The sequence below is a fragment of the Macaca fascicularis genome, chromosome 15 (genome assembly GCF_037993035.2).
Source record: "Macaca fascicularis isolate 582-1 chromosome 15, T2T-MFA8v1.1".
Taxonomy (NCBI): domain Eukaryota; kingdom Metazoa; phylum Chordata; class Mammalia; order Primates; family Cercopithecidae; genus Macaca; species Macaca fascicularis.
The window spans coordinates 77,458,151-77,473,465 of NC_088389.1; the positions used below are offsets into that span (position 1 = coordinate 77,458,151).

The 15,315-nt window shown below is 37.7% G+C and overlaps 1 protein-coding gene across 1 annotated transcript; it reads right to left on the minus strand.

Moving 5' to 3' along the window:
* Positions 1 to 4,729: 4,729 nt before the first annotated feature.
* Positions 4,730 to 5,700, minus strand: LOC102140303 (interferon alpha-1/13). The gene has a single exon (XM_005581618.4). It carries the CDS (start codon positions 5,686 to 5,688, stop codon positions 4,969 to 4,971), a length of 720 nt encoding a protein of 239 aa, XP_005581675.3. The 5' UTR covers positions 5,689 to 5,700; the 3' UTR covers positions 4,730 to 4,968.
* Positions 5,701 to 15,315: the final 9,615 nt, after the last annotated feature.

The following is a 15,315-nucleotide window of genomic DNA, read 5'->3' on the forward strand; positions in this document are numbered from 1 at the left end:
TTGGAATCAGCAAATGAATAGTATGTATATTTCACTTAGGTTTAAGAAAATAAACTCTTCCAGATTTTTCTGTAAGATACCGTATCCTGACTGAATATACACATGAGACTTATCTTCAGTATGAAGGTGACTATTTTTCAGTTTTCCCCAGAATACTCCAAGAATTCTGCTTTTTATATTATATGTGTTACGGAGATTTGGGAAAGTATTCCCTTTTCTGTTCTTTCTTTTTTTCTTTGATGGCATCTCGCTCTGTCACCCAGGCTGGAGTGCAGTGGCACCATCTCAGTTCACTGCAACCTCTGCCTCCAGGGTTCAAGAGATTCTCCTGCCTCAGTCTCCCAAATAGCTGGGATTATAGGCACCTATCACCACGCCTGGCTAATTCTTGTATTTTTAGTAGGGATGGGGTTTACAATGTTGACAAGGCTGGTGTTGAACTCCTGAACTCAAGTGATCCACTCACATCGGCTTCCAAAGTGCTGGGATTACAGGCGTGAGCCACCGCACCCAGTCCCTTTTTTAATGTATATATATTAATTAAGGAAATAATAACCATATATTTATAAAATAAGAAAATATCTGTATATATACATGTGTATATATATGTACATATATATCACAATGTGTGATATGCATGTGTGTATATATGTACATATATATCACAATGTGTGATATGCATGTGTGTATATATGTACATATATATATATATATCACAATGTGTGACCTGAGGGATACATTTAGAGAATCCTCTGCAATTTCAGGCTCTTCCTTGCTGCTACCTCAAGAATTCACACAGACTTCCTGTTGGAACATCTCAATGAAAATATGTTGCTGATGACAAAAATACATCTCAAATCATAACAAAATTGATACACTTTGAATGAATAAACCTCACTAGTTCTCTGGTAACAACACTGTTCTTTCACACTCATTAGCTCTTATGAGACTTCTCTTTTTTGATACCAAGGCAGAATTTTTACTATTAAGTGGAAGAACTGTCAAGATCATAATTCAAAGTGACAATGAGAATATTATTTGTTAATGTTTGAAGTCTAATAATAGGAATGATCTGTGAAACTAAGATTGTACCATTAATAGTTGTTTAATGCACTATTAAATACGAACTTGTTCTGAATACTATTAAATTCCAGTCAAGATTGGTCAGTCTGCCTGTCCCCTGGAGTCCCACACGTTGTGTATGGAGAGGGTGATTCTAGAGGCTGGTCTGCACAGTGGTCTATAGGCAAGGAATACATCTCTCTATATATCCCTATAACTGTCAATTCCCCAAAATCCATGCCCTGACAGAAGCCAGAAACTGATTCTCTTTGTAATAGACCAAGGGTAAGGAACAGGCTTGTGATAGCATTAGCATCTTTACTTGCCAAGAAGTATACTTTTTGCAGCATAAAGAGAAATGCCCAGAAGTGATGGGTTTCTGCATAGATCAGAAATTGGCCCTCCAGTCTTGGTGGCTGCCCTTGTCACCTTTGGCTACCAGGGGCTGTGTTACCCTGAGAGGTTTTCAGGAGACTGCGCATAAACTAGATTCTGCTTTCTCTTTCCTTTTCATTAAGTTACTATTACGTCATATTCAACAGAAATTCAGGAAATCCTCTCTTGCAGATGGTTCTGCAAAACCTAGAAATTCGATTTCACTTCTGCTTAGCACTTGTGGCATTCTGATCTTTAGGGAAACCATCAAGCTGAAACCACAACAGAACAGAAAACAGCTCTGTGTGAATGGGCAGGAAGGTGAAGGGAGTAAAGCCAGAGAGAGAATGTGCCAGGTGCCATCATCAGTCAAGAAACATCACGTGTCTTCTGCACACCAATCTGTATGATTGTTCTCCTGTCTCAGGTGTTTATACAAGCCACCATTTCCTGACTGAATATAAATAGGACACATTGAAGTGAGGAATGACCATTTTTCAGCCTCTACAGTTCATGACAGAATCTGTGGTTTTTTTTGTTGTTGTTGTTGTTGTTTGTTTGTTTGTTTTTAGGCTGCTTCCTTTGAAAGTCAGTTCCTGAAAGGTACAACGCCACAGATTCTAAAAATTTTATAGAAAGACAAATACTATTCCCACCTATAGCTGTATGAAGAAAAGGAGGAAAATACTTATCATCATTTAACTCCTTGAGTAAGGCATGATCTCAGCTTACTGTAACCTCCACCTCCTGGGTTCAAGCAATTTTCTGGCCTCAGCCTCCCGAGTAGCTGGGATTACAGATGCCCACCACCACGCCCAGCTAATTTTTGTATTTTTAGTAGAGACGGAGTTTCACCATGTTGACCAGGCAACATGGTGGAAGATATTGTGGTAGGTACTTTAAACTGCATGTGTTCCTTTATGAGCACAACTATAAAGATTTTCCGAATCCATTTTATTTATGAGAAAACTGAGGCTCAAACAGATTGAGTTTCTTAACACCACACATACATGCAAGCAGAATGAAATTTCAATGTCAAATTCTTTGTGATGTAATGCAAATTATGGGTGATTTTGTCAGTTTTGTATTGAGTTTCAGTTATAATGTTTTTTTTTTTTTTTTTTTTTTTTGGAGATGGAGTCTTGCTCTGTCGCCTAGGCTGGAGTACAGTGATGCAATCTTAGCTCACGGCAAGGTCCGCCTCCTGGGTTCATGCCATTCTCCTGCCTCAGCCTCCTGAGTAGCAGTGCCTGCCACCATGCCCGGCTAATTTTTTGTATTTTTTAGTAGAGATGGGGTTTCACTGTGTTAGCCAGGATGGTTTCGATCTCCTGACCTCACGATCTTTCCGCCTTGGCCTCCCAAAGTGCTGGGATTACAGGCGTGAGCCACCGCGCCTGGCCCAGTTATAATTGTTAAATCTTTTTTTTCCTTGGGAGTTCTACACAGAGTTCTTGCTGTCTGAGTTTCCATGGTTCATGCTGTATTTTCAGCTGGTTATAACCAATTTTTTCTTTATCTTAAGTATTGAGACAGAGATTCTTTGATCCTCTTTTCATTATTAATTTGTGAAGGAAGTTTTCAGTCTTTATGCTGATGGCAATTTAGTTATTTTTGGATTGGCATAAGATTGTAATATTCATAACATCAGGAAAAGTTACCAGGAAGTTATATATGAGCTCTACCAGAAAATAAAATGTGTTAAAACCTGCAGTAAAATTATAGTAAACCAGTGTCACAATTACGCAAGTTAAATGACTTAATTAGTAAAGCCAGTAGGTCCAGGAATCATTATTATCAGTATTAATTAAACATTGTGATGACGGATTGAATTAGTTATCTATTCTCATCTAGAGAATTAAGGCAGCTTTACTGATATTCAAAGTAGTATTTATTTAAAAAATGTAAAATTATTATTGTAATTAAATGTTTTAATTTAACATAAATATACTAAACATATCAATATGGTTGCCGGTACATCAGTTACATGAAATCTATCCAGAAAAACTACACTGCAAAAAAAGAAAAAAAAACTGTGTACAAAAACAATAATCCACATTCTTTTCAATTCCATTCTATTTCCATCTTCGCTTCAGAGTCACTAACTTCTCTCACTTGGATCCTACTCCAGTATGACTTCTACTTATTAATTCCACCAAACCAGCTCTCTCACTAAGATTGCCAATGCCATCTATTTCCCAATTATTGGGCAGTTTTAATCCCTATCTTGGGCAAATCTACTGATTCATCTTCCCAGCACATTTATCTTCTTAAATAGACTTTATCACAGTATCAGTCCATTGTTGCACTGCCTCAAAGAAATAACTGAGACTGGGCAAATTTTAAGAAAAGAGGTTTAATTGCCTCACAATTCTGCAGGCTATACAGGAAGCATGGCAGCATCTGCTTCTGGGGAGGCTTCAGGGAAGAAGGTAAAGAGAGAGCAAGAAGAAGGGTAGGGGGAGGTGCCACACACTTTTAAACAACTAGATCTCGGGAGAGCTCACTATCACCATGGCAGCACCAAGGGGGATGGTGTTAAACCATGAGAAACAGCTATGACCCAATCACCCCACACCAGGCTCTACCCCAACATTGGGAATTGCAATTCCACATGAGATTTGGGCAGGGACACAGATCCAAACCATATTAATCACCAATCTCTCTTGTTGTCAGTCTAATATAAGGGACTCCACCTCTGTTTCCTTTGTGTCTCTTTTCTTCCCTCACTTTAAAGGTAGAAGGTCCTCAGAATCATGCTTAAGTCCTTTTCTCTCTCTACCCTCTCTCCACACATGAGCACTTCCATTTCTGGGATTTTGCTTGCCATATATGAACCCCTAGCAATTGCATTCCTTGTAAGTTGCAAACTCATATATCCAACTGGCAATAGAGGATATCTCTGTTTATTTTTATTTCCTCACATATCTCAGTTTACCTGCTTCTGAGAGAAAGTATTGGTTGTTCTTTCTTATTATTATAGTATTTGGGATAACTGCTATTAAGTATGATTACCATTTTTAGTTTTATTCCATACAAAAATAAAATATGCAAGAGAGTAGGAAGTAGATTTGTTATGGTCACTTTTATATCTTGAGTACAACATACAACCTGATTTAGAGAAAGGTCATTTTTACTTACATCTTGCATATAATAATAATAAGTAAATAAAGTATACCCTTTATTCTCTAATCAGGTTGCACAGTCAGGCTAGGAATTTCATATTAAAGGATGAACACATACAGGAAGTTCCTATAGTAAAAGTTTAATGAACGACACAAAATAATGGATTGAGTAAATATAAGGAACATGTTTTATTACACTAACCACAGTGTAAAGATACACATGACATTAGATGAACAAAAATAATTTAAATCTTATAAATAGTTAAATAAATATTTAAATAGATAAATCAATTTATCAGCATGATCATAGTTATAGCAGGAGTGAGAGTCTTTGAAATGGCAGAATTCATGAAAGTGTGAGCTGGTGTATGAGTCAATAAGAATTGTTTTCATGTTGGACCAGGTGTTATTCCTTCCTCCTTAATCTTTCTTGCAAGTTTGTTGATAAAGAGAAGGATCTCATGATTTCTGCTCTGACAACCTCCCAGGCACAAGGGCTGTATTTCTTCTCTGTCAGATAGAGAGTGATTCTTCGGAAGTATTTCTTCACAGCCAAGGTGGAGTCCGCATTCATCAGGGGAGTTTCTCCCACCCTCTCCTGCTGCATGACACAGGCTTCCAAGTCATTCAGCTGCTGGTAGAGTTCAGTGCAGAATTTGTCTAGGAGGTCCTCATCCCAAGCAGCAGATGAGTCTTTTGTGGTAAAGAGGTTGAAGGTCTGCTGGATCAGCTCATGGAGGACAGAGATGGCTGGAGCCTTCTGGAACTGGTTGCCATCAAACTCCTGCTGGGGAAATCCAAAGTCATGTCTGTCCATCAGACAGGAGGAAGGAGAGATTCTGCTCATCTGTGCCAGGAGCATCATGGTCTTCCTGTTATCCAGGCTGTGGGTCTCAGGCAGATCACAGCCCAGAGAGCAACTTGACTTGCTGCTGAGCACCACCAGGGCCATCAGTAAAGCAAAGGGCAAGGCCATCATAGATATTGCAGATGCTTCTGGGCTTGCTGAGATGGGTAACTCTGAACCTTGGGCTCTAGGTTCTCTGAAGGCCTTGCTTTGAGCCGATGCCTTAAATAGGGAACATACTGATTTCCACTTTCTTAATGCTTCTGGGCCACTTTCCATTTCTGTTTTTGCTTTCCTTCATGCACTCTTTACATGAGTTCAGAGCTGTGTTTCTCAAACGTTTTGTTTTTCATTATTGTCTCCCTCATCTTGTTTCCAGAGACTTTTTAGATATCTTTTTCTTAATTAAACCCACCGTGAAAATTTAACAACACAGATATAATATGTATCTATTTATATACTATATGTATATCTCTATACTCAAAAAGTACAAAGTTTAATCTTTGTCTTCAATGCGGGTTTAAAAATAACCAAATGAAAAATTTAAGCTAAAAGTTAAATTTAAAATCAATTCAAATTTATCTTAACTTTATAACTAAATTTGCTTATGGACTTCAATGTAATTTATTTACTGATATAAATTATACTGTGTACCTGGTGAGATGGCTCACGCCTGTAATCGCAGCACTTTGAAAGGCCAAGGCGGGTGGATCATGAGGTCAGGAGTTCAAGACCAGCCTGGCCAAGATGGTGAAACCCCATCTCAACTGAAAAAAAAAAAAAAAAAAAAAAAAAAAAACCTAGCTGGGCATGGTTGTGGGCACCTGTAATCCCAGCTACTCAGGAGGCTGAGGCAGAGAATTCCTTGAACCCATGAGGTGGAGGTTGCAGTGAGCTGAGATTGCGCCACTGCACTCCAGCCTGGGTGACACAGTGAGACTCTGTTTCCAAAAACCAACAAATAAATTGTAGTGTATTAAATTACATAAGCAAATTAACAAATTATAAACATTTTCTAATGTTTATAGATAAACATTATATATCTAAGTAAAGAATACTTAAAAATTATTTGAAAGTGATAAACACTTAAGAATTTAAAATATTTTTATCATTTATTTTTAGTGTACTTAAGTTTTTTTTAGATTTGATTACTGCTGAATTTCACCAAACATTTAAATAGAACCAAATCTTTGAAAAATTAAGGAGGAATACTTCCAAACTCCTTTTATGAAGCCAGAATTACCTTGATACCAAAGCCAGAGATGGACATTATAAGAAAAAAAAATTACAAGCCAATATTCCTGATGAACACAGATGCAAAATCATCCACAAAGTAGTTGCAAATGAAATTCAAAAGCACTATAAAAGGATCATTTATTATGATCAAACTTGATTTATTCCTAGGATGCAAGAATATTTTAATATGTTGGAATCAAAAAATGCCATACACCTTATTTACAGAATAAAAAGATTAAAAATCACAACTATTTTTATGCCTGCCTAAAATTATTTTGACAAAGTTTAAAATCCATTTCTAATACAATTTATAACAAATTAGGTATAGAAAGAATATACTTCACAATAAAGAGATACAATCCTTATTAGCTATAAGATAAGCCATTGGCTAACACTATAATCAATGGTGAAATGTTGGAATCTTTTTTTTTGAGATTTATTATAAGATAAAGATGCCCACTCTCACTACTTCTTTCAACACAATACTGGAAATCCTACTCAGAATATTAGAGAAGAAAATAAGGGGGCATTTAAATGAGAAAGAATAAGGTCTTATTTTCATGGAGATTAATGCTCAGGTTTTTACAGGTTAGATTTAACATCATGAAAGCTGGTACCATCCAGCAATCAGAGGAACTGTCCCTGAGGACACAGGACTTCAGGGACATCAATTATTAAGAGGCTACATGAAAGCAGAAATGCTCCTGGATGTTTCCATTGTCTAGACATAAAGTTTCAACAGATCAACCCCAGCAAGTAAAGGCACATCCCTGACTACTTGACTACTGTGGGTGATGAGCTTTTCACCCAAAGCAGAGATGTGAAAACTGACAGGTTTCAAAGACCCCCCCAAGTGCTCCATACCTTGAAAGTCACTCCCACAAAGCTAAAACACCAACTGTTCCTGAGGGATCAGGTCATCATCTGTGTCTTTGAGACACTGGCCAGTCAGGCTTCAGTTAACATGAGGCCAGTGATTTTAAGTGTAAAATGCCTAAACCATCATACTAATTAGGTAGATATTTGGAGGCCTGTGCACTTAAATGGGTTGGTGAAATGTCACACCAGACACATGACTGGGAATGGGTGTTTTCTCCTCTGCTTTTAGCAGCACCTTGGTAATCCAATAATTGCCCTCCCTCATGCCTCCACATCCATATCTGCGAAAAAGGTACTGGTGAGTGGGACATTTTTATGAAGCCGTAGCCCATGGTTACTCCCTGCAAAGCTCTGAATTTGTGCATCCCCAGGCCAGGGGGTGAGTGTCTTTCAAAGGTGGCTGAACTTGCGCTCTGCTTGGAGAGAGTGGAGGGAAGCAGCACAGTGGATAGCATCTGGGACCTCAGGCCTTTTCCCACAGCCACTTAGGAAAGCAGGTGGCTCCAGGGGCTGGAGAAGGTATGAGGCTCTGGAAAGACCCCAGGTGCTTGTAATTGTGACACACTGACTCCCTTAGCTGCGGGCTTCCTGCTCGTCATGTTGGAAGTTTGATTTCTCACAGACCAACAAAGGCCCCAGTCGCCTCTCCCAGCCTCTGTGGCAGGGTTGTACTTAACTTTTAATTTTGTTGCATGTGAGAAATTTTTTAACTTCACTAGCTGCTGGTCACCTAAATATTGTCAAGGCTTTTTTCTTCAATGCTTGACCTAATTATTAATGTATTGAACAACTTTAGTAGAATAAAATATAAATTATTCTCAAAGCCCACAACACAGTTAGAAATGCTAAGGATCAAAAATAAGCAACATCTATAAGATGGCCAGTGACAAACCGTATGTATGCAGAGCACACGTCTCTTGATATGACTTTGAGATCTAGTAAGCCTTGGAAAGTATTGCAGTCACAGCCACCCATTTGCTGTAGGTTTGTAACACTGAACTTATATATATTTTGTGTATCTTCCATGAACTTAACGTCAATGCTTCTTATGTGATACACAAGAAAACCCAATGGGGAGAAAACAAAAAAACTAAGGAATAAGATTTTGTTAGAGAGCGTTGAGCTTTGAAGGGCCACAAACCCCATTTAAATATGTAAGATTTGTTCCCACTCTCAAGAACTAACTTCTACACCCTTGGGAGTAGCATCATACGGAATGAGAATACACAATTAAAAAAATATCCTCAATTTGATTAAAAATACTTTTTGCAGGAAAATTCAAATTTCCAAAGAACCTTCAGAGGTTCTTTGTTGATTCTGATCAAACTAAAGGAAACCATCTTTGTCCTAAATGTTCATAATGAGATGCAAATGTAATAACATAAATGACTTGTACAGTTATTTTCCATAGCATGCCAGACATATCTTTCTTTCTCATTTCATTTTCATAAAAAGCAAAAGTTATCACTTTTTGCATCCTAACGAATGGGGACAAAAAGAAAACAAAAGTATATCTAAATTAAAATGTAAATGGAAGTAATATCCCACTAAGAAAAAACAATGACAAAATGTACCTTAACTGCATTCAGCCCAGCCACGATGGAGGTTAAGTGGTGGAAACGAATAGAAGTAAAATGGTAGAAGGGATGTAGGTCAAAGGTAGCAAATAAGTATGGGCTGGAAGAAAAGTAATTACTCCTGGTACACAGGGTGTTTTCAGATTTACTGAAGCCCTTCTTGCAAACACACCAACTGTAAGAGTTTATACACAAGAAAGGCAAACTTTAGAGAGTACAATATTCTCTCTGGAAAATGGTTAAGTGTTCATTGCACCAAGCTCTCCACTAGTGGCTAAGTACATTCCAAAGGTCATTTTTTTTCTTGTTATATTTCTCATAAGAAGCAAGACACTTGATAATTTCAAAGGACACTTCCCCAACTTAATAGAGTTATATAATAAAGATAATGTTAATAAGAGGAATTAGATATCTATACTCTAGAAAGTCTTTATTTTCAGTCAGACACTGTTTTTAGCACTTGCATAATCAATGCTCACTTAACCAATAAAGAATATTTTTGTTTTTCATATTTACTGAACACCTACCATGTCCCTAACCCCATTTATTCAATGGAGATATCACTGACCAAAGCACACAGTGATAGATTTTACTATTGTCCCCATTTACAAAAGAAAAAATGAAAGCACAGGAAGCTATTAAGTTGTGGAGCTACAGTTTGGATGCAGAAAATTCAACTCTGAAGTCTGAGCTCTTACATGCTCTCTGGGAATATTTCTGGACATAAGAACCAGAGCTGATTTTTAGACCAGTGAATCCTTTCCCAGTAGAGTCCTGCCTATGTAATGATAGGGTCTTTCTCTTCAGTTTCCATTTGTCTCCTTCACTGTAATGCCCCATTTTCTCATGCCAACATTACAATGAAATTGGGCCCCGCTTTACTTACACTCCTGGTAAAGGAGTGTATACGTTATATTCTAGTTTTGTCTTCTTGAGGATACACTATCATAAACATGAATGCATTTGTAAGACACGTTGTTCACCCCAGTAAATGTGTTCATAAACCCTGTATATTTCTATCCATTTAAAATTCTACATAGTACTATTCTTCTAATCAAATATCCACAATACTTTAGATTTCCACTTGTGTAGCACAAATTTAAGAAAGAACAAGTCATTGTCAGGCTAGAGACATGAACTAAATCAGAACTAAATCAATGAACTAAGGCTCAGAGCTCAGGGACAGCACACCTGGACAGGTTAACTAAAGGGGTTATTAAAGGTGTGGAAATCGAAACACTTCTGGAGAAATGAGGAGAGTCCATGGCATTAGAGGATGAGGACTGAGATGACAAAAGACCCTGAGTCACCTGACTTGCCAGCTAGTTGATGCCTTTTATGTTGTAGGTCACCACAGCATTGATTGTACTGCCTTAATTTAAGGATCTGTTAAAGAAAAAATTATGCTGACACTTGGTATAACAGTAAGGAAGGCTTTATTTAGAAGTATTGCAAGGGTGTTGAAACTATCACGATAGGTGTATTATTTCTTGCATTACTATACAGAAAAACCTGAGACTGGGTAATTTAGAAAGAAAAGAGGTTTAATTGGCTCACGATTCTGCAGACAATATAGGGAGCATGGCTGGGGAGGCCTCAGGACACTAATAAACATGGCAGAAGGCTAAGGGGAAGCAGGCATGTCCTGCATGACCAGAGCAGGAGGAGAAAAGTAGGGGAGGTGCTGCATAATTTTAAACAACCAGATCTTGCAATAACTCACTCTTACCATGACACCACCAGGGGGATGGTGTTAAACCACAAGAAACCACCCCATGATCCAATCACCTCCCACCAGGTCCCACCTCAAACACCAGGGATTACAATTCCATGTGAGATTTGGATGGGGATGCTGACCCAAACCATATCAATAGGGGAGAGAGGTCAGTTGGTGCTCAACTCAAAAATCAGCAAAGACAGCCTGTGGTTTATACCCAGCAAGCAGAATGAGGGGGTCAGTGGATAGAAAATCACTAAAAGGAGACATCAAAGGTAGGGAGATCCTTGCTGAACTGAACATAATTCTTTCTAAAGGCAAGTCAGGGTAATTATATATTGAGTACGTGGGATGGGGAATTTGATCAGATATCAGATTTTTATTAATTAAATTAGAAATATCTTTTCTCCTAAAAAACTGAAGTGCATGTAGAAATGTGAATACTCACACATGAAAATGCTCACATACATTTTTTCATATATAATTATTATTTTGTTCTATGTCAGGAGCAAGATTTTTGCCCTAATCCTAAGCTACATTTTACCCTCCATGCTTTACATAGGAAATCAGGCGCCCCCTACCTGATAGGTTTCTGTATTTGGTTGGCAATTTACCAGACCATCTGTGACAATAAGCTCTTTAGAACCAATCATTGGGTTTTGTTCACTCTTTTATTCACAATAGAAGCTGTGATTATGTTTCTCTTTCTTCTAAAATACATTCATGTGGGTCCATATGATTATACCTCACTGGGGCCACTAGGTCAGGATTACTATAGACATAGCCCTTTCTTCCCATAATGTTCTTACTGGAGGTCTACAGTGCTCCTCAGGTTGTGATAATATCCTGCCAAGAACAGCTCGGTCAGGGAGACCCTAACCCAGCTGCGCTAGAGGAATTAAAGACACACACATGGAAATATAGAGGTGTGAAGTAGGAAATCAGGGGTCTCACAGCCTTCAGAGCTGACAGCCTAGAACAGAGATTTACCCACGTATTTATTAACAGCAAGCCAGTCATTAGTATTGTTTCTATAGATATTAAGTTAACTAAAAGCATCCCTTAAGGGAAACAAAGGGATGGGCCAAATTAAAGGAATAGGTTGGGCTAGTTAACTGCAGCAGGAGCATGTCCTTAAGGCACAGATCGCTCATGCTATTGTTTGTGGCTTAAGAATGCCTTTAAGTGGTTTTCTGCCCTGGGCGGGCCAGGTGTTCCTTGCCCTTATTCCGGTAAACCCACAACCTTCCAGCATGGGTGTTAAGGCCATCATGAACATGTCACAGTGCTGCAGAGATTTTATTTATGGCCAATTTTGGGGCCAGTTTAAGGCCAGATTTTGGGGGGCTTGTTCCCAATAATATCCCTAGCAAGAATCCTGGTCTTTTCCGGGTACATGGGGATATGGAGATTCAAATTCTAAGATAATTTTATTTTCCTACCATCACTTCACTCACAAAGTGTTTATCATATCCAGTAACACCCTTTACTCTAGAGTGACAATGTCCTCAACTCAAACTCTTCCCAACTCGTTCCCTTAGGCAGGCTGACAACTTTTGAACTCTTTTACTAAGGAGGGGCCTGTTTCCTTGAGCCAAAATAATTAGTCCTCAAAGACCCCTGCCCTTTCCCCTACAGTGTTTGTGTGAAGGACTCTGCTTCTCAGTGGTTACCTCCTCCTGTCCTGATCCCATGTCCCTGGGTATCAAATGTGCCTACAGTGCTCAGATGCTGATAGCAAAATTTGTTTTGTCTAAGTAGGTGGAAGAATTATTCAATTTCAATAATTTTTACTCAAGTAAGCAAACAATTTGTATTTTGCCAAGTATAGCTTTTATTGCTCCAGTCTTATTTTTATTATTCAATATTTAAAACTATTGAATGCTTGTTATATTTGACCTTTCAGAGCTAGGCACAGGGGATTCAATGATGATTTTTGTCTCTCATAGAAACTAATACGACAGAAAACTAGTGACTTTCAGTTGTTCATCCACTCAGTATGATTCTCTTAGGGTTCTTTGTTACTCTGTCTCACCCTGGTAATGCAAGGCAGTTAGGCCCAGGCTATTATGTCAGGGAGAAACAACCTTATTTCCTTTACTCATTTGTGGTTTTTCATTTTAAATTTTTGCATAATTTCTGTTCACATGACTTACTTACTGGGCAAGGTTTGTCTTACTCTTTCTATATTACATTCTAATTCAAGATGAAGTAACACAAATAAAAAGAAGTAAAAGGAAAACAAGCCACATAGTTTTTCTCTGTAATTGTCAAGATTTCATATTTTTAGTTTCTCATTTGAACTTTCCTAAAAAGCAAAACATGACATTATTTGTGAGCAAAAAGAAAACAAATGTAAGTACAAATGTCATGAAAGTGAAAGAGGGAAGTGACTTTCTAGTGACAAAATTGCAAAGTGTAAGCTAGCAAAATTCAACACAATAAAATTGAGGAATAGGTGCTCTGGCAGAGAAGAAAAATGAAGGCCAATGTTCAGGTACACAAAGGCAGGGAAACGGCAGCTTCTGCCAGAGGCTCCAAGAAGAGCAACTCCTGGGTCAATGAACTGTCCTCAGATTTGCAAGACCAGCTACATGAGATTTCTTTCATTAAGTCCACATTACTTATCCCTTTGCATTTTATTATAGTATGTATTTTTTAAATTTTTCCAATACATAATATTTATACATATTTATGGGGTATGTGTGCTATTTTAATACATGCATAGGATGTATAATGATCAAGCCAGAGTATTTAGGATACCTATCACTTTTAGTATTTATATTCTTTCCTCATGTTGGGAACATTTCAACTCCTCTCTTCTAGCTATTTTTTAAATATATAATACATTGTTGTTAACTATAGTCACCCTACCATGGTATCTAACATTAAAACTTATTTTTTCTATCTAACTGTATGCCTACATGTGGTCAGCTCTGAGGAGAAAAGGAAGGAGTCATACCAACTACCTCCCAAGAGACAAGCAATCAGACCCCCATTGTTATGACACCAATCCTCTCTGGAGGGTAGTAGATATTAGCCTTGTCTGAGCACTCTACCAAGTTAATAAATCTACCCAGGCAAGGAAAGGCAATAAAAAAATTTCTTCCATGAATCTACAGTTAAAAGAGAGGAATTAGATTATTCCAGAAGATTCTGCTCTTAATCTGGCTAGTAATAATAATTGTGATATTAAAAAAAAAAAACAAAATACTAGATTTAAAAATTTTTAAAAAAACAAGATTGCATGCTTACAATGAATGATACACTACTCTAAGATTTTTACAAATATTAATTCGGGCCTGAGACATGGTCACACAGCCGCTTAGCCATCCTGGGGATGTGTCTGCCAGGGGTGGCCCATGGGGTTGTTTCTCAGGCCAGGGACTCAAGCACAGGGCATCCTTTCCTTCCTGGAAAGGAGGAAGTCAGATTGCCTCTGTTTGCAGACAATATGTTCTCATATGTAGAAAAACCTAAAGGCTTTACCAAAAAACTCTTAGAACTGAAAAACTAATGCAGAAAAATTGCAAGATACAAAATTAATATGTAAAAAGCCATCACATTTCTATATACAAGCAACAAACTAGCTAAAATAGAAATCCAGAAGGCAAACCCATTGACATCAGCTGCACATAAAATAAAACACCTAGGAGTAAATTTAACCAACAAGATTAAAGAGCTCTACAAGGAAACCTATAAAACACTAATGAAAGAAATTGAGAAAAATACAAACGAATGGAAAGATATCCCATGCTCATGGATTGAAAGAATTAGTATCATTAAATGTCTATATTACCCAAAGCAATCTACAGATTCAATGCAATCCCTGTGAAAATACCAATGATTCTTCATAGAAATCGTAAACAAAATACTGAAATTTGCATGGAACCACAAAAGATTTTGAATAGAAAAAACGATCCTGAGCAAAAAGAACAGCTGGAGGCATCGTGCCATCAGATGTTTTGTATGATCAAGATGGAAAAATATTTTCCATTTCCTGCACAGAAGCAGTGAATGCTTTTAAAGGGCAGCTTACCAATGAGTCTGGCTTTAATGCCAAACTCAGCCCACCTGCTTAACATGGTGGTTTTTATTTAATTTCTAACCTCATCTTATTAAAAATCATAAAATAAAACTGTAGTCTTGAAATAAACATATCATTAAAATCAGCATTAATTGATAAAATGATAAAAACATTATTATTTTACCAAACACAAAAGATATCCCTTGCTTGTTCTTTGGAACCTAATCCTCAGGAAGTGGAAAGTAGGCACTTTAAATGTGCCAACCAAGTGTAGAATGCATCTACTGGGGCGGGGGGGGGGGGGGGTGCGGGGGGAGGAATTGAGCCACCAATGTTCTATTTTCAATTGAGTTAAATAAATTTTAATAAAGGTCTTTGCTGCCATTAGCAGTTGTGACCACCAAATACCCACATTACTAGTATCTGTCTTGCTGGGAAAGCTCTGCTCCAATTGTTGCTAAATGTATTCA